The following is a 24,602-nucleotide window of genomic DNA, read 5'->3' on the forward strand; positions in this document are numbered from 1 at the left end:
TCTTAAATCATCAAGAATATTTTTATACTTGAGGAAATCTGCAGACTTCATACTGAAGGGCCAGTTATAACAGAAATATGAGATCATCTTGGGGGCTGGATTTAACTGTTCCACGGCCGGATTTGGCCCCCGGGCCAGGGGCAGATTTAGTTATTTTGGGGCCCTGGGCAAACACATGCATGGGGCCTTCCACATGTATGTTTTTCCCCTGTTAAATTCCTATTAATCAGAAAAAGTCTTACTTATAACTAGATGTGAACCCAAACAAAAATGACTTAATATGATAGAAACAGATTTAAAAATGCCCATTTTATGACTCTAAATGGACTTTAAAAATATATCTATTTGTTCATTTTTTTGGTCATGTTTTACAAACTGAAACCCCTCAAAAGTAGTTAAATAAATGGTAAAATAGCACATCAAATGACCTGTTGTTCAAATGGAAAGGTAAAAATACTGATTAACACAAACATTTAACATTAATTTTAAGGTTTTAATGCCACTATAACATGGCCAAATTATTTTTTATGATTTTAATGAGCACCCCTTAAAACTCAAATGTCCAGAATACCAGCCAATGCAGGAGAAAGGGTTAATTTACATATCTGATTAGGAGGCCCCTAGTAGCTGGGGAACCAGGCAATTGCTAACCATTGCTGAAGTAAAGTTTGGCAAACTGTAGCATAGATAGATGGATAGATAGATAGATAGATCGATCGGCCTCATTTCAACATATCATTCATCATATAAGACACAAAGTTTGGATTTTACTTCACAGGGACTTTACATCATCATTTTCAGATTTCCTAGTAAATAAAATTTAATGTCCTAAATCAAAATGGGATATCTTAAATGCTCATTTTCAGACTTCTCAACATATCAAAATTTCATTTTGTAAAACATTACATTTTGTTGTCTTAAGAAGTTAATTTTGATATCTGATCACATCTAGACCTCAAGTGTTCACCAATAAAAAAGGCTCATACATTCTATTATCTTATTATTGTTTTTGGACCTATCAATGCATCTGAATTTGGCATTTTAACACAACAAAATGTAATGTTTAAACAGCATATTCCATAAAAAATACGTTATGGGGTAAAACTTGTGTTACCTAGTTTTATTGTTAATTTAAAAATGATATACAGAGAAAATAGTACCTTTTAAAGGAAACACATGCAAAGATTCCATCCCAAGTTTTTAGGAAATCAGCAACCCTAAAGTTTGATTCTAAAATGGCCCATGATTTGAATTCTTATAGGCTCACATTGTGTAAGGCTATTGATACAAGAGTTACAGTTAAATGTTCAATTTTGGTCTAACTGAAGAAAAGTTCTACCGCTGTACAATGATGTTAAAACTGTAATGCTGCTACCTCTTTATGTGCTTATGATGTAATGCAATAGACAGCAGAGCTGCGCGAGTAGCCTTCATTGAATATTTCTGAAAATAAAGCAGGAGGACATTTTTGGTACTTGCATGAGCAGGACATACTCTGCAAAAAGATTGAAGTTACTACTTTGTCCACAGGGGGTGCCAAAAATGACACAACCTTAACATTCCTCACAGGAGCTTTAATATCTAAAATTATAACAGAACTGATGGTTTCTTGGTGCTTTCCCCTTTAGATCCTCTTAGGTAACATCTATTCTTATAGAGATAAATGTGATATTTAGTTTAGTTACTATTAATACAGTACTTGTAGTTTTTTATCTTTAATCTTGTAAACAAATGGAAAAGAGAAGTGCTGTTTAACATTTAAAACATAATGCAATGTAGTGAAGGTAACTTGGTGATGTGTTAAGGTTAATTTTTAAGAAGTATATTATTATGCATATTTTGCAGGCAGCAGTCATGCAGGGGTTAGCACTGCTGGCTCACAGCATGAAGGTTTCTGGTTTGTGTTGCTGCCACAGGGGCTTTCTCTTTTGAATTTTCATGTTCTCCCCGTGCACATTTGGGGTCTCTGCAGATACTCCACCTTCTTCCCACAGTCCAAAAAGACCAGTTGTCTGTCTCCAGATGTCAACCCTGTGATTTATTGGCCACCGGTCCAGGGTATACATCGCTTCTCACCCAGGGACAGCTGTGATTGGCTCCAGCCACCTCTGACCCCAAAATAGGACAATTGGTGAATATAAGTGATGGATATTTTGCATATTTGAGGTTTTGAAAGCAGTGAGGGATTAAAAGCCAACACTTCAAAAACAATGAACCCTTTCTTTTTTTCTGTACACTTTATTTAACAATAATCATTCTGACAGCTCAACTGCAAATGCAGAAACAGCACACACACGCGCGCACACAAACGCTGCTTAAAAATGTTCCACAACAGGCACAATGAGCATTGAATCTGCTTTGGTTTTCTATTTACTATTCACAGTTCTTTTGAGCAACTTCAGCCACATGACAAGAAAACACTGACCAAAGCATGTAAAGTTTCCATAGTCAATGTTATTTTTTTCAAAGGATCAAATCCAAATGCTCGAGTTTCATTTCTAAGGCCTCATTTTGACATCTATGATAAGAGAACTCCAACTACCTCTTATTCCACACCCATCTATTCTCAAACATTGTTAAAGGTAAAACAAATCACAACACACATATACATTTACATTTAACATAGCTTGAAACATCAAATACATTGACATCTGTGACACTGCCACACATGGTGAAACTTCAGAATACACAGGTGAGTCTATAATAATGCACAAAATAACAATAATCTACAGTTAGTTCCTTCAGTATCTGTTGGGTGGACCTCAGCTTTGACCAGTATTTTTTTTTATCAATATCAAAATCACTCTCTTTTTCTTTATCATTAAAGGTTTCTAACAAATTTCTGACAGGCAATGTACCCTTAAGATATTACATAAAGGTCTGCGATATGTGACGCTAAGCTGGTGAAGTGGTAAAAAACATTTCAAAGGCATTATGTGACACCTGTTTTGGCCCTTTTCTGTTTTTCTTTAGTGTGATTGCCATTGTTTGTTTTTTAGCCATTGAGATTTCTAACCTGAGATACAATCAACATAAAACTGTACCACTCTTCAGTGTTACCAATACTTCAGTGCAGTTAGCTTCAAGATCTAAAAGTGTGGGTTCCTCCCAACTAAATCAAGACAACTGTGCTCGCTGGGCTGTGATTTTTTATGTATATATTTCTAGACATTTGGTAAGCTGGTAGCATTAAGGATGTACTAAATTGCCTTAAAAAAGCAGTACCTTTTTGCAATGAAGCCAAGTACTTACATAAAGCTGTTACTAATTAATAGATACTGAAGAAAACTTAAAATTATAGCAACTGTCAGGTTGCACTGGAGTTGTGATGATGTATCTTTTTCTATCATCTCCATTTATAGACATTAAATCACAATAATGATTCTCTAAGTGCATGGCAAAACTCAAATCTAAGTTAGTGTATTTGTCTTATCTTGAGTCAAAATATCCTATTGCACTTCCTTTAAGCCACATTCACCTGAGATGTTCAGATAAAACCACTAGTTCAAGATAATGAATAAGTCTTGAATTGCTTGTAATGACGAACATGAACTAACTTCTGGCTGTTAAATGCCTCCACAAGGTTTACAGTTGCAAGACAGTGACAGTACTGTTGGGTAAGGAAGAAGAACTCGTTGGTGTTTTGACCTTGAAGCTCTCTGGAGCTCCTGATCACTCCAGATGTGGAAGTTTGTGCAAAGTTGGACCCCTGATCTATTATCCCCCAGAACATAATCAATTAATCTTTGAGTCACAGTTTAATGTCATGCAACGTTTGAGGAAAATCTCTCAAAGCATTCAAGACATCCAATTCACAGGCCATGGATGAACATGAGGACCTTGACCTTTGACCTACAACCCCTAAAAACTACTGAGCTCTTATAGTCAGACAGGACATTTGTTCACAGTTTGAGTAAAATCCCTCAAAATGTTCTTGAGATATTGCATTTACAAGACTCAGGAAGCTAAATTCTCATGTTAGCTGATAATTTTGACTTCTAAATGCAGGCCTTATTCTAGTGTTTTATAATATATTTAGATATGTAGACTAGAAATGCGACAAGCACGCTTGCTTAGATTTGAGTTTTTGCACTGTGTACCTCTCAATGACTTAAAGGTCACATATTTTACTCCTTTAAGACAAGTTGATATTGGTCTCAAAGGTCCCCAAAACATACCTGTGAAGTCTGTTGTTGACAAAACATTCCAGTATTGGATTTTTGCATGTCTAAAAACCCGTCTGTTTCAGCCCTGCTCAGAACGAGCTGTTTCTGTGTCTGTGTCTTTAAATGTTAATGAGCTGCCTGACTCCACCCCTCTCATGATATGGATGTGGCTTAATGCATGTGGCTCTCCTCAACCTCCTCTCAGCTGGCAGCTAAAAGGAGGATCAGGAGAGGAATGTGGAGCTTTCCAAGCAACGGGGGGTGACTGAACATGGGGGCGGGGCTAACTCCCCACATGACATCATGAGCGGATAAATCTGAGAATGGTTTGTTTCAGCACTGAAAGGCGGAGAAACAGAAGGGGAGAGGGAATGGATTTTTCTGATTCTTGGGGGGATTGTGGACAAGCCTACTAGAAAAGCCTGAAAAAGTGTATTTTTTTTATAATATGTGACCTTTAAAAAATGTGAGGAATATGTCTCTGTCTTTAGATTTTCCAGTTATGACCTGGATTATGAGAAACTCAATTTGTTGCCATACTGCCCTCATATAAAGAAAACCTCTGCTTTAGAGCAGTCGACTACATTGTAAATTGAAACAGACAGTTTACAGTAAGTAGAATGAATCTGATAAAGCCTGAAGGCAAACGATCCACTTCTGCACAGACATATAACTAGACCATTATTCTACTGCAATCCTTTTCATATGTGACGCTCTAAATCCCAAACAAAAACCATCCATCCCTCCACTCCCGCTCTGCCCACAGCTTCAATCCCAGTTCTTAGACACTGTGCTTCCAACAAACCCATTCTTGAGGGGGATTTCAGAGAGAGGGAGTGGTGTCTGTTCAGGTCAGTGAACTGCACTTACCACGGGTCAATTCACACAAAGACACTAAACAGAGGGAACTCTGACTGGTCCGGCTGCAGGAGGTCGACAAGGAAACAAATAGTTCCTGACAGGCCTTCAAACAGACTGAAGACGCTGGTCACAGAGTGGGAACCTGCTTTAAACTCCTCAGTGAAGATGAACTCTGCAAACCTATGGGGGTGAAAGAAGAGCAGAGAGTCATGAACTGAAACTGACATTTGAAATGATAAGATTACTGCTGGTGCAAGATAGTGTGGTTAATGTCTTGTAATACACACAAATAAGCGACAACTGAATATTTGAGGCTGAATCTATTATTTTTGGGACTCAGGATTCTTTAAATTTCTGTGTTCCTGTTCACCATGCCAGCAATGCTAACATGCTAATATGTTCAGCTGGTAAACAGAAAAAGACTCAACGTGAGGTACACCTGAGGATGTTTGGTGTCACTGTTTCCACAGATATTTGGTATTTGACAGACTGAGTTTTGTCCTGACAACCTGAAACGTTTCCAAATATTTAAGCTAATTAAATTAATTGTGTGGAGGCCATGGCTGTGTGCAACTGCCCTTACATTACAGATTAAAAAAAAAAAAAAATCAACCTGACTTTACCTGCGTGCAAAGTCAGGCAAAAATTGAAGCGATCAAAATTATAAGGATTCTTTTTCTGGGGACTATGACTGGGGAAACCAATGCTAAATGTATACAGTATCAAACATTAAAAATAATAAATAAATAAATATCACATATTTTCTAACTAAATATGTCTAACTTCTTACTAAATAAAGATTTTTTTCAAACAATAGGTTACTATGCATTTTAGAGGATAATTATTTTCAAGGTGTAATTCTGGGCCATAAAAATAACAGAAAGCAGCGTAAAACAGTTAGCCTCCTCCCTTCAGTGACTCTGCTGGATGAGCTGAGCTACCTTGAATGCGCTGAGAAAGTTGTGCAGGGAGTGATCTTTAAGTGTACAGAAACCTTGATGCCAGCATAGTTGTCCACATGAAAACCTCATTTTTTACCTTTTCATTAAAATAGTAATATAATCATCAGACATGTATCTAATGCAGTAGTTCTCAACTGGTAGGTTGGGACCCAAAAGTGGGTCGGAAGCCCTTTTCAGTGGGTCCCAGATGTGTGCCTGGGAAAAAAATTGTGCCAAATTGTCTATGAGACTCTATAAAACATACATGTCTTGTCCTGTTTCATTATTTTGATACACCTTTTGTACTTTTTTTAGGCCTAAGCTCTACTATTTTTCATTGAATATATCTGATTGACTAAAAAAATCTCCAAAATTTGGGTCGCAATTCTCCTTGAGGAGTTGATGGTGGGTTCTGTGACTCAACCAGTTGAGAACCACAGACCTAATGTATTTAATGAAAAATTACACGAAGAGTCAATTGAGAGTACTCTTTCTGTTTCAACATCTCATTCGGTTTAATTTGAAACTCACCAGTACCCACGGTAACATTTCGATCGGTGCAGCGTTTGCTAGGGCTAGCATTAACCCATTCAATACTGACCCTTTGAGCTATCTAAGCTTTCCATACATAAAGGGTAAGCTCCAAATATCTCTAAGGAATGTATATATAAATTCAAGGAATGATCATTTTTCTCATCTTTAATAAGAAACATGTTTACTAAAATAAAGTAAGGAGGATTTCTTGTAAACTATTCTAGAAAAAAGGACACCCTAATGTTTGCATGATGTGTAGAACATAAAATTTCTGCTGTACTGTAATTTAGTAGCTATTTTGGGGTATTTGAACTTTTTTGAGTACATTTTGAAATCAGTACTTTTACTTCTACTTAAGTAAGTTTTAACTAGAGTAACTGTACTTTTACTTGGGTACAACACTCTTGTATTTTTGTATTTCTTCCACCTCTTTTGGCGACACAGTAGCCCATAGCGAGAGAATGATTACATAACAACTCAAAACAGCAAATGGCTGCTGGGGTTCGTTTGCTCATATTTGCACCATGAGTGAAGTCGTTCACTGAGTTAGAGTTCCCACCTGTGACTTTAGGTGTCCCTAGGGTACGCATAGTGACATCTCTTCATCAGTATGCACTGTTTTGCTATTAGGTTGACTCTCTGCTTTGTTCTTGCCAGAGGAAACCTACCTTGCCACATCTTTGTAAGAGATACTGCAGCCCTAACTATCAAATAATTCTTTCAAAAGTGTAGTTTGACTATATATAGTTTAAACTTAAAGACACTTCTAAGTGTTAAATTTAACTCTGTATGAGTTGAAGTAACACTTTAAATTTTGCTGTATGTTTAACTTTACTATACAGGTGTGACTTCACCTCAACAACCCGGTTTGAGCTCTAGTCTCTTGTTGCTGTTGCCACTAAGTAAAGACCATATTTTACTGTATGACTCCTCAAAAGCTACTCAGTACTCAAAGTAAACTTTAAATTAGATCATTTTTACTTTTAATTGATCAGAATTATCTTTTTCCACCTCTGGTATTTTGACACATTTCAGGTCAAAGAAATATTACACCTTCTAGGAGGCCATATTGCATTTTAATCTACATTTCAGTTACCTGCCCAACCTTAGAACCAGGTCAGTACTTTTAAAATTACAGACCTGAGTTCTCTGAGCATCATGAAGAGGAGTCTTTACCTCTGAGCTCGATAGATGTATTTTGTGTTGCCCGTGAGCCGATAAAGCAGGAGGAAGACATAAGCACTGCCTGCAACTCCATGACAAATCCCAGGCCCCTTCTTAAGCAGACCCTTCTGCCACACAAGCTCTCCACTGCGGATGCACGTGTCCAGATACTGGGGTTTTTTATTGATCAGGTAGGCCTTGGCAAAAAGGTATGCCACACCTGTGTAAGAAGACAGAGCCAGGGATTTAATGACAATAAACAGCCAAGAGCTCATGAAAGAATATCTGTACAAGATGATAGTGTTGAGTGTACCTGGAGCTCCATGGCACCAGTGCACCAGTTCGTTCTCTCGCTCGATGATGGCGCCCAGCTCTGCTGGCCAATTACAGTTCTGCTCCTGGTTCATGAGGAAGTCAACGCTCTGCCACACCAGATCCTTCTCTGCCCCGCTAAGCATGTCCTGGAAGCTCAGCAGCATCTGCAGCACTGATGAGAGACCGTGAGCTGCACCTGACAGGAGGGTGGAGGGGGGTGAGGGGATTGCACATGCACCCGCAAAAACAGGCATGCAGAGAAACACCAATGCCAGGCAAACAAACTAAAGCATACAAGCACTGACACTCTGAACTGCTGGAGGGCTTGTATTTTCTCACTATTCAACTGAAGCCCACTGTGCATACTTGTCGTTAAGAAATGTGCAGGTATCTTCTTCTTATCTTCTGTAAAGTACATGAGCAGTCTCACGATCACCATCCTGTTTAAGAACCTTTCAAGACCTGAGGCCACTTTGTAGAAAAAAATGATAATAAGACACACAATCAAAAACAAGACCTGTAAAAGTACACAAGTCTCTCAGTATCTGACTATAGTTCAAATAAAAACAATGCTTCTCATGCAGTATACTGAGTCAGTTCTTGGTGAATGCTGTAGGCATGCAGGGGAAACACAGCTCTCTTCAGTGTCTGTGAATTCCCTCTCTATTCTGATCTTATTGGTGTGTAAATAGATATGATGTAACCTCGAGATAACCAAATGTTTTTACGGATAGGCAAACTCTAACACATGCATCAGTATCTTCAACCACGTGTGCTTCTTCAAAAATCATTTGACTTGTAGTTTAAGAACTCGTCACAAAGTTCATCTCCTTTTCATCTTCAAAGTTTTTGGCGAATCCATGCAGATGCAGCCAGTGAGGCTATGCTTACTATGAACTCTGAGTTGGTCTGAATTTTAGCATCTGGACATCTGGTCATCCGGTGCAATTAAGAAAAGGAGAGATAGCTTTACACATGTTAACACCAAACCTACATATAGAAGCGTCTCTGACGTCTTTGTGGATAACATTGTGTGTTAAGAGAAGAACCTTCTAGAGTCAGTAGCTCTTGAGGGGAGGATTTACACAAAATCTAAACTTTATTTGGAGCTTGGATTTAAAAAGACACATATTGGAAACCTACAGAGGGATGACCTACGTCTGTGTTAGTGAATTATCTCTGATCAAACCTCGTGTTCTTACCAAGATACTCTGTCCCGTAGTACGAGTACATGAGGGGGAAAGGCTTTCTCTTCCTCCTGGCATATTGCTTTCCTGATTCAATGATGGCCTGACAAATAGATTTGATTTGATCCTTGCTCAGAATCTGCAGAATAAAAGAGATTGTTATCGGCAAAGTCCATGAAAACAGTTCATACAGAAAGACTTCAACTATCTACAAAGCTGTGTCGATTTTAGATTTAGATTAATAAAGATTTGTAACCTAAGAGTTGCAAGTTGACCTTTTATATGATGTTTTTGTTTGTTTCTCTAACACACAAAATTAAAAAAACAAAACAATTTTGATACGAAAACAGGTGATCAAATAAAATCACTCCTCAACTACAGCAATCTTTACTGATCAACCAATGCAATGGAGACTGTTTAAAATCTGTTGTTAGTATGCAATGGTACCTCGAAATATAATGCAAACACTGATATACTGTAAATACGGTATGATTCACACTGAAGAGGCATGTATTGCTTTAATTGATCTTGACAAAAAGAGGGGGCTATATATTTTTGGCTCTCTTGACTCTCTCAGGGATGTATATTATTGGCATTTTATTTGTGTTAGCTTAAATGAAGTTGTCACTATTAGCATACCAGATATCAACAGAAATCAATTGTCATGCATCCTTATTGGTGGGACCGGGCTTACCCTCAGAAACTGCTGGGCCCTAGAAACCCCAGTGATTGGCCCTTCCCAAGTGTGATTCTTCAATATCAGCAATAAGGTGCCTATAAAAGTATTCACCCCCTTGGATGGTTTACTCTTTTATTGATTTTATAAATCAATCATGGTCAATATAGTTAAGCTTTTTGACAAAAAATACAACAAAACATCCTATTCAATGTCCAAGTAAACACAAATTTCTTCAAAGTAATGCCACTTAAAAATATATACGGTAAAAAAAGGTGATTGCATTAATATTCACCCCCTTTAAAGTGACTGACCTAATTTCACTGAGGTCCTTCCAATTGGTGCTAGTAGCCTCACAATTAGTGAAATGGGGATCACCTGAGTGCAGTGAATGTGTCTCAGGAGAATGTAGTATAAAGACACCTGTCTAGTCACAGGATAATCAGTATTCCTGACTACCATTACACCATGAAGTCAAAAGAACACTCGAGCAACTCAGGAGTTGAAGGGGTTAGAAGCTTCATCAGAGAGACTCTACATACAACTGTTGCCTGAGTTCTTCACCGGTCAAAGTTTTATGGGGGAGTGGCAAAGAGAAAGCCCCTGTTGAAGAAAACTATTAAATCTCCAGTAGAGTTCACCAAAAGTCATGTTGGGGACTCTATCAAGTGGAAGAAAGGTTTTTGGTCTGATGAGACCAAACTGGTGCTTTTTGGTCATCAGACAAGACGTTATGTTTGGTGGACACTAAACACTGCACATCACCACAAACACAGCAGTATAACTAGTTGTTGCTGGGTTCATATAACCCAGACATGGGGAATAAGTACAAGAACATGATATGTATGCAACAACAGGTGATACATGTAGATGTGTTGCATTAATAAGAACGGCTAGTTTTAAGGTTAAAATAAAATGGGATTGTCTTATAGCATAAATTTACATGTCTAGGAGGGCAGGTGGGTCAGAGAAACCTCTCCCTTTCTCCCCATGATGGGCAGCCTTGGGCGAGGCCAGTTAAGGACCACTGATTAAAAATCACAGAACCCAGTATGCATGGAGATTATGAAAATGCTGCCTGGTAAGGAGCTTACCTCTATGCCCAGCTTCTGTTTTAGGACCAGGGCGGCACACAGGTACCCAGCCCGCCCCACAAACAGCTCATCCGAGCCACACTCCAGAAAATTGATGGGCGCACACACCTCCCACAGGTTGCGAAATTTGGTCAACGGCTTAACGAAATCAGCCAAGCCCATGGATTTGTATATCATCGCAGCCACGGCGTAGATTCCCGCCCCTCCGAGCAGGAAGGCAGCACGCATGTTTTTGTCCGGCTCCGCGTCCACGTATCTGACCGACACGTCGATGATCTGCTTGGCTGTCTTCAGGTACACGTCCCTGTGCTCGGAGAACAGCGGACACTCGCTGACATGATACAGCATGTAAGCCACCCCGGCCGGGCCATCGTACAGCCCTCCGTCGCAGTCGCTGATGTCGATCGGGATCCGTTTCAGGACTTTATCCACGGTGGCCACGACGATGGGCACGACGACCTGCGCGCCCTGGTCCGGGAGCAAGGCACCTTTGTAGTCAGAGAAACGGTTTGCAAAGCAGCGAGTGTTTTCCATCACCGACAGACAGACGATAGAAACAGCAAAACGTGCGAGCCCTCACCGAAACAGCAGATCTGGGTTAGACTGCCCCAGGTATCCAAGGATGCAGAGGAACCAACACTTTGATTGCTCATCCGCTCCCATCAGTCCTCAGCTGATTGGCTGTCGCCAGTGATGGTTCAGCCTCATATTGGCTGATGGGACCTACAGCATGTCTGCCTCCAGGGGCCTGCACTATTTCACTTTTAATATCTACAGACAGGCAGAGCCGGGGCTCCTTTTCTAAATCAAAGGAGTAGGTTAACGATATGAAAAGACATCCATCATCAAAACAAGTGAAGGCCTACATTTACATGTAAACCCATCTCCATCCACTGTTAGCAGGTGCAAAACTATACAAACTACACCAAGAACGGATCAGTGATGAAAAACTGTTCATGGTTGCCACAAATATAAAAAAGAATTTCCAAAAAAGTTGGGGAACTGTAAAATGTAAATAAAACAGCATGCAATGATTTAAAAATTTCACATTATATCAGATGTTGAAGTGAGACATTTCATGAAAAATACCTCACTTGATGGCAGAAACACATCTCAGAAACCTGCTGAAGCTGTTTTAACAACAGTCTGTAAGTATATGGGAGGTGAGGAGACCAGTTGCTGGAGCTTTGGTAGAGGAATGTTGCCCCATTCTTGTCTGATGTAGGATTCTAGCTGCTCCACAGTCCATGGTCTTCTTTGACAGATTTTAACGATGCTTCAGATGTTTTCTGTTGGTGAAAGGTCTGGATTACAGGCAGGCCAGTTCAACACAGCCAGTTTTGCTGCCATCATATTCAAAATGAGCTAAAGGTTAAATCTCTCAGTTTCTACATCTGGTATGTCATGTTTCTGTGAATGCAGCATGAGTTTATGAAATGTGCAAATCATTGCACTATATTTTTACTTGCATTTTTAACAATGTCCCAACTTTTATATAACAAATAAAAACGTATACATAGCTAAAATCAGACTATAGATAGATTATTGATTTAAGTAGTAAAGACAGAGAATGTGGCTGAAAATACAAAAAAAAGGTAGTCCAAGATAGTTTTACATCACCTAGGACTCAGCAGTAGAAACCCTCTGACAGACAGCTAGCTTGACGAGCTGTAGCTCGGCTAATCACAGAAAAACTCAACTCAAAATGAGGCTGTTCCTCGAAAGGCGAAAGAAATATTGAGTAGTAAGAGTACTTTTAGTCTTAAATAAAATGCTCCTAAGAGCGCCTGTAAAACATTCCTGTCGGTGTCTATTACTGTCTGTTAAATTTAATACTTTTTGTCATCTCCTATTATGAACACATTTTCTCACAAATAAATAACTAGGCAATCAATTATTTTTTTCAAAGCGATTAAAGTTTTTTTCCTTTGCTGCCAGGTAGCCTTCACTGTTTAACAAATATCTAAACGCTGGTGCCTTTTTTGGTCGAATTTGTTGAAAATAGTCTATTAAAGTAAGAGTTCATAGCTAAAATACAAAAAAAATAATTAAAAAAAAAAATAAAAAAAAATAAAATTAAAGGTCTGACGGTCTGCCACACATTGGCAGACAGCTAGCTTGATAGCAGGACTCTTGCTTGCAACAGAAAAGCTAAACTCAGCGCAGGGCTACTCAGTATTTAAAAAGAGTTTATTGAAGGAGTACTTACAGCTGTGAATAAAATGCTACAAAGGACAGTTGTGGAGTAGATAAAGTATCTTTGTCAAAACGTTAAAGGTTGAAAACTGTCAAAATGGCGGTTCCTGGCAGGGTAAGCTATGATTTTTAAAGGCTACAATAATTATACAAACAGCTGCAGCTGCAGTAAGTTTCCAAAACAGGTTCATGTTATAAAGTCTACCGTTTACTTGTAATTTATTTGGTTTTTGTTTTCTCCCACTGTTACTTTAAAATTTCCCTGTAATAAACGACTATTTTTCTACATTTCAAGGTAACTAAAGTATTTTGTTCTGCGCACACCTCTGCCACCAGGTGGCGACATAGGACACTGGGCTGAGCCAGTAGCTGTCCATGGTGCTGAAAGCATCACTGCAGTGAGTGCTGTTTGTTGTAGATGACACAAAGAAACTCTTATCTTTAATATTTAAACTTGTTGACCAAATATAAATGATTAAAAAAAAAACAATCTGTTGATAAATGATTGAATATGTAAATATATGTCAGGGATACTTAAGTTAGTATATCCCTGTTCTCCATTTTTTAAAAACTTATTCCAGGTTACATTTAAGATGTCAACAGTGTACTTTCTATTCCACTTTAACTTACACATTAAGAACTTCAAAATAAGTTAAGATAAAACAGTCTGTTGCATTCCATCAAGAAAAACATTACCTTTCCCCACATTTTTTCAACTGAATAAATGTTTAAAAGAAAATTGAAAAATAAGTTGAGTTTTAAAAAAAATTTAAGATTTCTATATTATTTTCTTGTATTTATTATTGTATTTTATGTATTATGTTTATGTAAAACTGTGATTAACCAACTAACAACAGACTGAGTCTAACTCTGTCTTATGCTTTATTCAAGTTGATGCACAAAAATACATTTTATCTAAGACAATAACAAGAGACAGGGATTGCTCCATGCCCATCATGTGGGTGGGTGTTTCTTTTTTTACTTATTAGTTGCAATGCCAGTATTTGTCTTGATTCCTGAAATGTAAGATTTCCTTAAGTTAGGTGACAGTTTCTGACATTTTACAGGCAAAGGACACAGTAATACACAATGAAGCTGATATCAGTGGTTTGTATTGCTGCTGTATCACTGTCTGCAGTTTCAAAGAGAGCAGAAAGGTTATCCAAGTTGAAATGGAAAGGCTTTGAATCAAATTTTCATTTGAAAAAGGATTTTATTCCGTCTCTCTTCAAAGAGATGAAACAGACCATGAATACCATGCAGATATCAATTTATGAGGAAAGATGATTTGATGGATAAAAAAATAATGAAACTTTTGATCTAAAATATGAACAAAGACTGTTATGCGTTTATTTTGAAACTGAATGACTCAGTTTGTAGAAAAAAAAAGGGTGTTGTGAAAAAATGATGCTGTTGCAGTTCAGAAGAAGTTGATTTGGCTCAATTCGACATCGTATGATTAGTTGAAGAAGCAGCAGACAACCGTGTTTTTTCATCAGAGCATTGTTCAATTCAAAGCTGCCTTTTTTTCTTTGATGGATATTTTCCTCCCAATCAATCAACATATTTTAGGGGAGTCAGTACTTGAAGAACTCTGCAGCAATTTCATTATTGGAAACACTATGAAAACTTTTCTATTAAAGATATTGGATTTGAAGTCAAGAAGAGTCTGGAAAATAAACATGGTTAAAGTCTCACTGGAAGAACTAGATTATTTTCCATTTTGTGTGCGGCCATGACAGGAAAAAACAATTTGCATTTATATTAAAATAATTTTGTCAAATTTGGAGTCATGTATGCACCAGTAAAAACAATTTCTGCTGTATCCAGTGAAGGACAGGGAACAGGAGGTTTCACTAAAGGGTTTGACATTGACATTCAAACAGATAGATAGATAGATAGATAGATAGATAGATAGATAGATAGATAGATAGATAGATAGATAGATAGAAAGATAGATAGATAGACAGATAGATAGATAGACAGATAGATAGATAGACAGATAGATAAATAGCATGACATTTCTCTTTAAAGTATCCTTTTTTTAATTGATCTTATGTATTCTGATTTTCTGAGACACTGAATTTCGGGTTTTCATTATCTGTAAGCCATAATCATCAACATTTCAAGAAATAAAGGCTTGAATATTTCACTCTATGTGTAATGAGTCTATATAATATATGGGTTTCATTTTCTGAAATGAGTGACAAAAAATACTGAACTTTTTCATGATATTCTAATTTTTTGAGACGTACCTGTAAGCATGGGTGTAGCACAGGGGGATAAAGGTACTGATTACCTGGGCCCACAGGGGGAGGGGCCCTCGAGAATCCTGCAATGAAAAGTGTGTTTTTGTTTATTTTTTTCTTCATAATTAGTGTCATTATTAAATCAAAAGTGACTACACGAATCAGTCGACAGACTAAAATATGTATCAAATACAATAATATAAAATACTAGGGGGCCTTGCTCCTCCCTTAAAAATGCCCAAATGGTATAGTACAGAGCTGCGTCATGATGTAAATAAATTTGATTTAAATATAGTTAAAATAATGCTCATAAATGAGGAAATTATGGTTCAAAAATACATTAAATGCATAGATATTGATAAAATGGCATTTGTCGCTTGGCTAGCTGGTTAAGGGGGACCCTGTATAATATTCTTTCTGGGGGCCCAAAACTCCTAACTACGCCCCTGCCTGTGTCTGTGTCAGAAGCCCATTTCTCATCTTATCCTAATCCTTTCATCACCACCAGTGTCTGGACTCCTTAGAGAGGTACAGTATCCTATCCTGCTGTCGGCCAAAGACATTTCACATTTTCTAACATTTCTAATCTTGTACAATAAATTACTGTTAAACTAGTATTAAGCCCCTCCTGGATTTCAATCTCGAGATGGAGATATCCTCCTGAGACCTGAGCTTTAATTTGGAATGCATTTTTAGTTTCACCCATTTCTGATTTATCAGTCAGATCATCTGACTAGAATTTAGTCTTGTCTTTGAACAGGATGGTTTTTACCAAAAAATTCTGTCTGCAAATGAGGGCAACAGACTTACCTTACAGTGTAACATACACAAGATATTGATTTTTAAAATTGTGTATACATTTTGAGTGTGTTTTGGCCAGTTGATAGGAGGTTTTTCATTCAGTAAGAAATGGTATCAGTCATTCAGAGACATACGGTAAAGCTCTTTTTCTGATAATGGACCTGATACCTGGCATGTATAAACTAAATTTTGACTAGAAGTTCTGAAGATCCTGGAAAAAATTCCATTTAAAATAATGAGGGATTCCCAAAACACACAAAAAATATCCCCTAAGTTACAAAAAATATCTGTGAAATTTAAAAATTCTTTCAAAATTCCCCCAGATCTCCTCAAATGTTCCCCAGATGTTTCAGTTATAGCTTTTCTGAAAAAGCCAAAAGATTTACATAAAGTTTTCACCTAAAATCAAAAGAAAATTTCTGAAAAAAATCTTAAAAATTGCCCAAAAAATTCTAATCAAATTAACAGAAATTTACAAATAAATTCAACCCACATTTCCAAGGAAAAATTCCAAACATGTTCCCTCCAAAATCCAAGTTAATTCCCTAAAAGTTCCATAAAACTTCAGGAAAATTTCAAAGAATATCCCCTCCACACATTTCCGATCAAATCCCCCAAATTTTAGGAATAATTTCCTTAAATTCCCATAAAATTATCCAAAATTAATTCTCCAGATATTCCAAGCACATAACTTTAAACTTTATGAAAATTCTGGACAAATCCCTGTAAAGTTGGAATAGCAGAAATTGTTACCGTGTTGTAGGAAAGTCAAAATGCAGTGATGTCCTCTATTGTGCACACAGGGTCTCAGGAGGATATACTACTCCAAATCATAGCCTTTCATTCTTCCTCACTTGAAAGTCTCCATCATGACTTAATCAACTCTAAAATCTGTGGAGTTTAAAGAGTTGAGTTTCAGAGCTAGTCTGGAAAGAGGAAGTGGATCTAAGAAACTTTCAGAGTTGAAACATCTCAGCCAACTTGTACTCTGTTGATATTTTTCACTGTAATGTTTTAGTACTCAGTCTGCCTGCGGCTCGTGGGATGACGCACGCGACAGTAGGAGGGCATGCCGTTCATAAAGTGAAGCTCCAGGAGACCCTCAGTTTAGACCTCAGCTCAGACCTCCCCCTGAAGGCTGCCATGTCTCTGGAGGTCAGCACCAACGTTTCCACAGTATTTTTAGACTCCACAGGAGACAAAAACCAGTACCACATCTGGCTCCCCGGGATCGGGATCGCAGCAGTCTACGGCACCATCATCATCGTGGGTCTGGTGGGAAACGTCACTCTGATGAAGACGTGTCTGACGGTCAAGTCCATGCGGACTGTGCCGAACTTGTTTCTGTCCAGTCTGGCTCTGGGGGACGTCCTGCTGCTGGTGACCTGCGCCCCGGTGGACGCCAGCAGATACCTGGTGGACGAGTGGCTCTTCGGTCGCGTGGGATGTAAACTGATCCCGTTCATCCAGCTCACCTCGGTGGGAGTGTCCGTGTTCACCCTGACCGCTCTCTCTGCTGACAGGTACTCCTCACGAGGGCTTGTGTTCTTTTAAAGACTTTTAAAGTTTAACCACAAACAGAAGTAGGGGAGACCGGGGCGGGTTTTCACTCTTTATGCTCTGAGGCACATATGATCGTTACGGAAGCCCAAAAAGTTAAAAGTCAAGATAAAAAGTCATAATTATGATTTTTGTAATCTAAATTTTTACTTTTAATCTCACAATTATGATATTTGATCTCATAATTATGATTTTTTTTTATCTTATATTTTTGGCTTTGTATCTCACAGTTTTTACTTTTTATCTCACATTTTTGACTTTTTATCTCACATTTTTGACTTTATATCTCACATTTTTTACTTTTGATCTCACAATGCTGCTGTATTAATGCAAAACAAATTTCAGACCTAGCATCTGACAATAAAGTATTATCAAATCAAATCATATCAAATCAAACAATTATGCCTTTTTATCTCACAATTATGATTTTTATCTCATAACTGACTTTTTATCTCACCATTTTGACTTTAAATGTCACATTTTTTACTTTTTATCTCACATTTTTTACTTTTTATCTTACAATTATGACTTTTTATCTCACAATTATGATTTTGTACCTCACAATTATGCCTCGTTATCTCATAATTATGACTTTTTTAATCTCATAATTATTTTTTTATCTCAAAATTATTACTTTTTATCTCATAGTCATTACTTTTTATTTCTCAATTTCGATTTTTATCTTCTCACAATTATGATTTTTAAAAAATGTATTATTGTTACTTTTGTGCTTGAAATATTGGGAGAGTTTACTATAATATTTTCATGAACTTCCATTGAAATTATTTTGATATTTTGGGTGAATTTGCTTGTTTTTTTAAAATTCAAAATGTTTTTTTAGTTTATAGTTTAGTTTGTAGAGTTTCATTAGAAGTTTTATAAAAAAAAATGTGGCATTTGCATGTACATTTTGGAAATTTATACTGATGTTTGGGGGAGTTTGTTTGGAAATTTGGTATATTAATCAAATTTAACCAGAGTAACTGAACTTCACTGGAGTACAATAGCGTTGTCATTTTTCCATCTCACGTGTCACCAGGGAATTGTAAGGAGACATCTGAAGACAGCAGAAATAAGAAAATAAATTATTTCATTATCAGCAGTCACAAGCCAGAAAGACTGAGAACCTCTGGTAGAAGAGTGATCTGGGTAAAGTGCAGAACTCTTTTTTTGTTGATGATGTGAAACAGAATGAGTATTGGTGTATGTTTGGCATAAATGTTCAGGATTTGGATGATTTTTCTTTAGCAGCATCAACCTTTTAAATCAAAGTAGTTTTTTATTGGTGCGTTTAGCTCTCATTTCTTTCATACAGTTCATTCACAACTTTTATCTTACCATATGATCTAATAAAGACAGAGACATTAAATCTTATCTCTGGTCAGGAGAATAAATGTAATCTACCTCAGTAGTGTGATGTATTACATTGATTATGTATCTTTTTTGATGACATTATGAAAGTATAATGATGTTATCAGAGGTCATCGTCTACACACAATGATAAAATCAGTCTGTATTTGATGCTCAGTTGTCTCTTCCTTCAGGTATAAAGCCATAGTGAAACCACTAGACAACCATAGATCTAACACTAAGCTCAGGGTCTGTTTTCGAGCCGGAGCTATCTGGCTTCTGTCAGTGACTCTGGCCGTTCCCGAGGCCGTCTACTCTGACCTGCACACCTTCACCACCAGCACCACCAATGAGACGTTCATTACCTGTGCACCCTACCCACACGCGGGGGAGCTGCATCCCAGAATCCACTCCACCGCCTCCTTCCTCATCTTCTACATCATCCCACTCTTCATCATATCTGTGTACTACTGCTTCATCGCTCTCAGCTTGGTCAGGAGCTCTGTGGAGATACCTGCTGATGGAAATCTGCACTTTCAGAGACAGGTAAGAAACGGGATTTTACCTTCTGTCAAAGAGTAAGTGCTTCATGGCCTTTGCTTGTTTTGATTTGTCACACCTGCAAACCCACTGTGATGCCATAGAGTCCTCGAATATGCCTGAATCCCATTGATATTGCAGTTTTTATTGAAATGAAAGTAAATAAATAATTAAATGTGCATCCTAATAATAATACCTGAATTTTAGACTACTGACCTTTAGCAGACACATGACACAGTGGACGAAGAATCACCAGTGTTGACCTCAGCCTACTATGCATTTTAGATGATACTTACTTTTAAGGAGTATTTAGGAGCCATAACGTAACAGAAAGACCCACAGAAGAATCAGCCTACCTAACACAAGTGTTTATGACTTTGTCAAATGAGCTCACAATCGGAGAAAATTGTAAAGACTGGACCAAAAGAGGCCTGTTCTTCTACACAGGAAGTGGTCTTAAGGCATCTGAAAGCCTTGTTTTCTGTGTAGCTGTCCACACAAATACTTATTTGTTAAGCTTGACTGATTTGTTAATCTTCTAGGGAGCAATAATGTATTTGAGGTTTGTAAAGAAGGAGGGAATCACCTGTAAAGCAGACAATCAAATACAGATAATTCAATGCTGGAACTGTAAACAGCCAGAGAGATTAGCAGGCAGGTCCAGGTAGGTCAAATGGAAAGACACACTTGGTCTCTACCAGGATTTGAACCACAGATGTTTGGTTCCAAGTCAAGTCCTGACAGATGATTGATTGTAGATTAATATGGACAATGCCCTTGTTTCCTTACATTGTACAAAAATGAAGCAAAATAACCCTACAATGGATGTGAGAGGGTCTGGCTGTAGGCTGCAGATCTCAGATGCCCCCTCTTGCAGTTTACCGAGAAACATCGTCTCTATCAGAATAGATTAGACGTTATTTGCTGTTACAACATATTTCCAGTTTTAAAAAATAGCCACATTGCTACAATACAGATTAAGCAACACATCATACATAAAACTGAAAGGTCAGAGGTCTAATCAATTCTAATCAAATTATGCTTAGACCTGTTTAAGAAGGAGTTATATGAATGGTGGCTCTCTTGTTTTGTTAGCATCTCTGCTAGCTACATAGTTAAATTTACTATGTAAGCTAATGTAGCTACGTTGGCTTTAGTTTTTGCAAGGTGCGCTTTACCAAACAGGCATACATGGATAACATAGCTATGTAGCTAAAACTAATATACATACTGTGCTAAAATAGCTAATATTAGCTACGTTAGCCTTAGAAAACAAAGCATAAGCTAGGCTATTGTAACTGACAGCTTCGTTAACATTAGCTTTAGCTATGTTGGCTATGTTGTCTTTATAGCTTATGTAGCAAACATGGCTTTATTAGCTTTAGATACGTTTGCATAGCTATGTAGTCTACATGGCTAACATAGCTTCAGTTGATACATCAGCTACATCAGCTGCATTTAAAGGTTTAAGAGGTGGTTCTATATGAATGGTGGCTCTCTTGTTTTGTTAGCATCTATGCTAGCTACATAGTGAAAGTTATTATTTAAGCTAATGTAGCTACATTGGCTTTAGTTTTAGCAAAGTGCGCTTTACCAAACATATGTATATCTGGATAACGTAGCTATGTAGCTAACTTAGCTAAAACTTTTAGAAAACAAAGCATAGGCTATTGTAGCTGACATAGCTTTGTTAGCATTAGCTTTAGCTACGTTGGCTATGTGGCTACATTATCTTTGTAGCTTATGTAACTAACATGGCTTTATTAGCTTTAGCTATGTTTGCACAGCTATGTAGTCTACATAGCTAAAGTAGCTTCAGTTGATACATCAGCTACATCAGCTGCATTTGAATGTTTTTCATGGGTAACATGTTTTTTCGTGTAAGCAGACTGTTTATCTGTCTTTATTAAATGTATGTCAAGCAAATTTTTCCATGCAGTCTCACGGTAGTGGTCTGCAAGAGTGGGCGTCTGAGAGCTGCCTTTCTGCAGCCAGACTATCTTGATACATGCTGACATATCATAAGGTTGACATAATTTAGGGCAAAGACATGAGCAGGAAAGTCAATGACTTCATCTTAATAAACAGACCATTCTCCAAACTAAGTCGCTGAGCTCAAAGATGAACAAAGAAATTCAAAAGTCAAGGCTGTAGAACAGCAAAGCACTGTAATAAATCACTGTCTATGTTTCATTCACAGATCAAGTCCAGACAGCGAGTGGCCAAAACCGTGCTGGTGTTTGTCGGCCTGTTTGCCGTCTGCTGGCTGCCCAGTCACGTGATCTACCTCTACCGCTCCTACCACTACAATCAGGTAGACACCTCCCTGGGCCACTTCATCGCCAGTGTGTTTGCTCGCATTCTGGCTTTTACCAACTCCTGCGTGAACCCGTTCGCCCTCTACGTGATGAGCAAAAGCTTCAGCAAACACTTCAACAGGCAGCTGCTGTGCTGCTCTACTCCCAGGAGTCTGAAGAGTCAGAGCAGCAGGAATACAAATATAAGCACCGTCTGAAAGCTTGTGTTTTTTTACGCTGCATGCTGCTGTCCTTAAGCATTACGCTATTGTCAGTTTTTAGTATCTGGTGGAAATTATGTGAACTTAGGTCAAAATTATGCAAAACTTAATCTATACTGTTGGGACCTCTGTTTAGGAATGGTCAAACAATGTGGAAAAAACCTTTAAGAAACTTAAATATGAAACCTGTTCAGATGTAGACCATCTTGTGGTTTCAGTTCTCATTGATAATGTGGAAGTCATGGCACTCTGAGATCTTGCAAAATTTCTCACATCAACCAAAACTTTCTGTATCGTGTGCCTATTTTTTTGGTTACCGTAAATCTACTAATTATTTAATTGATATTTTAAGTCGTGGCTATGTTTGATAAGCTACATGTCTGCTGCCATCATGTGTATCTTGTCTGCATTATTCCATAAAAGCTAAATGTTAGGAGAATGTAACATTAAAACAAAAGTTTGAGCTCTCATGAATAAAGACTCAACATTTGAATGTTTTTTAAAGTTAAATGTTAAATACTGAAATAGGCTGTTTATTATAAAACAGTTTTTCTGTTAGAATGGTTGCTGTTTTTTGTGCATTGCTTCTACTTCAACTTTTTTGCAAACTTGTAATTATTTTATTTTATGTGTGTTTGTAAGACGAAGGACTGTTCTTATTGGTTATTTTTATTAATTGATAGTCTAGATAGTCTAGTCTAGTCTGCAGATTTCTTTCAGCATAAAAACGTGTACTTGACCTTGATGCAACCAAATATCCTTAAGTCATAACACTGTGAAAAAATAAAGAGTAAAAATAATAAGATAAAATGAAATGTGGGAAAAGAAATTAATTTGTGTTTTCACTTCATATTTTCAATTTTGCATTGCACAATTATGACTTCAATCTATTATTTAGACTTTTATTACATATTTCGACCTTTTACATTTATTATTTTGACTTTTTATCTCTTATTTTGACCATTTTTAATTTCTTATTTTGACTTTTTGTTTCATATTTTGACTTTGCCAATTTTTTATTTTCACCATGTATCTCATATTTTGAGCTCTTTAATTCATAACGTTGACTTGATCTAATAATTTCAGCTTTTTCAATTCTTTATTTTCACTTTTTATCTCATATTTTGACCCTCTCAATTTAAATTTTGGACTTTATCTCAAATTTTGACCTTTTAGGCGCACCATTTTAAATTATATTTCATATTTTTGCCGTACAAACATGATTGTGACTTTCTTTTTTATAAATCTGCCTTTTAAAAGCATTATTTTAACATCTAATTTTGTGTTGTGACCTTTTGAACTAATATGTTCGACTTTTTTTATCTCAGATTATGAGATTTTTAAGAATCATTTATCATAAAATCATTTTTTAGCGGTGCTAGTTTTTTCCCCATAATTTATCACTGGTGAAAATGAGGTGAACAGTTTGGTTAAATGTGGACCCTGTAAGGCCCTCAGGTTAGACCTTAATTCAGAATACGGCCCCCTCTGTGATTGAGTTTGACACCCCTGGTCTAGACGTTCGGAGGTCTGCAGGACTGAGTCAATTGTGAAAATGAGCTTGCTGATATTGGCCTTAACCTCAGAGGTTAAGGCCAATATCAGGCAGGCCAGTTGGAGAGGGCAGGAGCACTGGCAGTCAAAGCTGCAGCTTGTTAGGTGTATGCAATCACAGCCAATCTTTGGGCAATGAAGTAGTATCCTGGCTCTCTAAATCTGCTTTTGCAAGTAATTTTTTTATCAGGGACTCTGTAACTTTGCAGATACTTTTCTCTCACAGTGTCTCCTACTTCCTGCCAGTGCTTTAGCCTTCCACCAGCAAGCTCTCTCACCATTGTTTTGCACCATTATATCCTGTTTTTTAAACTCCTTTTACCTTCAACCTTGGCTCATGCTCTGATCTGGGTCCTAGACAGCTAATAGTCTCAATTGATTTTATATCAATGGTTGATTTTCTGTCTTTTTTGTAATGTATGCTCTAGAAGGACATTTGTTATTTTAGTATAATAGTATTGTCCCAACGTGTGATAGTTCTTTGGTGTATATTATCGATGTGTTAATAATTATCAGCTGTATATTTACATTAAAGCGTACATCTGAGACCCCTCAGGTTGTCATTTTCATGAGAAAGTTTTTCAAATGTGAACTCTTGGTATGAAAGTGAGTTAAATGATAATTCTGTTCACCTTTAAACCGACTTGATAACAGGTGAGTTGGACAGAAATGCAGTAGAGCCTTTCCTCTGAAGGTTTACGCTCATATCTGACCTTTAAGCGTGTCTCAACAGAGCTGAAAAGAGCTGAAAGATGTTTACATTGACTCATGTGTTCGTGATAATCAGTTCAATTATCATGAACCTGTTTCCTTGAGGTGGCATCACCTCAGAGTCATCCTAATGTGAAATATCAGTGTGTAACAGTCCATCAAAGTTGTTTTGTAAAGACTGTAAA

General features: G+C 37.4%; 2 protein-coding genes across 2 annotated transcripts; one reads left to right on the forward strand and one right to left on the reverse strand.

Moving 5' to 3' along the window:
• Nucleotides 1–4,882: 4,882 nt before the first annotated feature.
• Nucleotides 4,883–11,472, reverse strand: LOC121522974 (lanC-like protein 3). Its single transcript, XM_041807679.1, has 5 exons — nucleotides 10,939–11,472; nucleotides 9,184–9,307; nucleotides 7,980–8,177; nucleotides 7,679–7,886; nucleotides 4,883–5,207 (listed from the first exon to the last, which is right to left on the reverse strand). The coding sequence occupies exons 1-5, from the start codon at nucleotides 11,470–11,472 to the stop codon at nucleotides 5,048–5,050; spliced, it is 1,224 nt and encodes a 407-aa protein (XP_041663613.1). The 3' UTR covers nucleotides 4,883–5,047.
• A 5,756-nt stretch (nucleotides 11,473–17,228) lies between these two features.
• On the forward strand, nucleotides 17,229–22,149 carry LOC121522226 (gastrin-releasing peptide receptor-like). The gene is made up of 3 exons (XM_041806378.1): nucleotides 17,229–17,707; nucleotides 19,289–19,640; nucleotides 21,835–22,149. The coding sequence occupies exons 1-3, from the start codon at nucleotides 17,229–17,231 to the stop codon at nucleotides 22,147–22,149; spliced, it is 1,146 nt and encodes a 381-aa protein (XP_041662312.1).
• Nucleotides 22,150–24,602: the final 2,453 nt, after the last annotated feature.

This window comes from Cheilinus undulatus, linkage group 15 (assembly GCF_018320785.1).
Source record: "Cheilinus undulatus linkage group 15, ASM1832078v1, whole genome shotgun sequence".
NCBI lineage: Eukaryota > Metazoa > Chordata > Actinopteri > Labriformes > Labridae > Cheilinus > Cheilinus undulatus.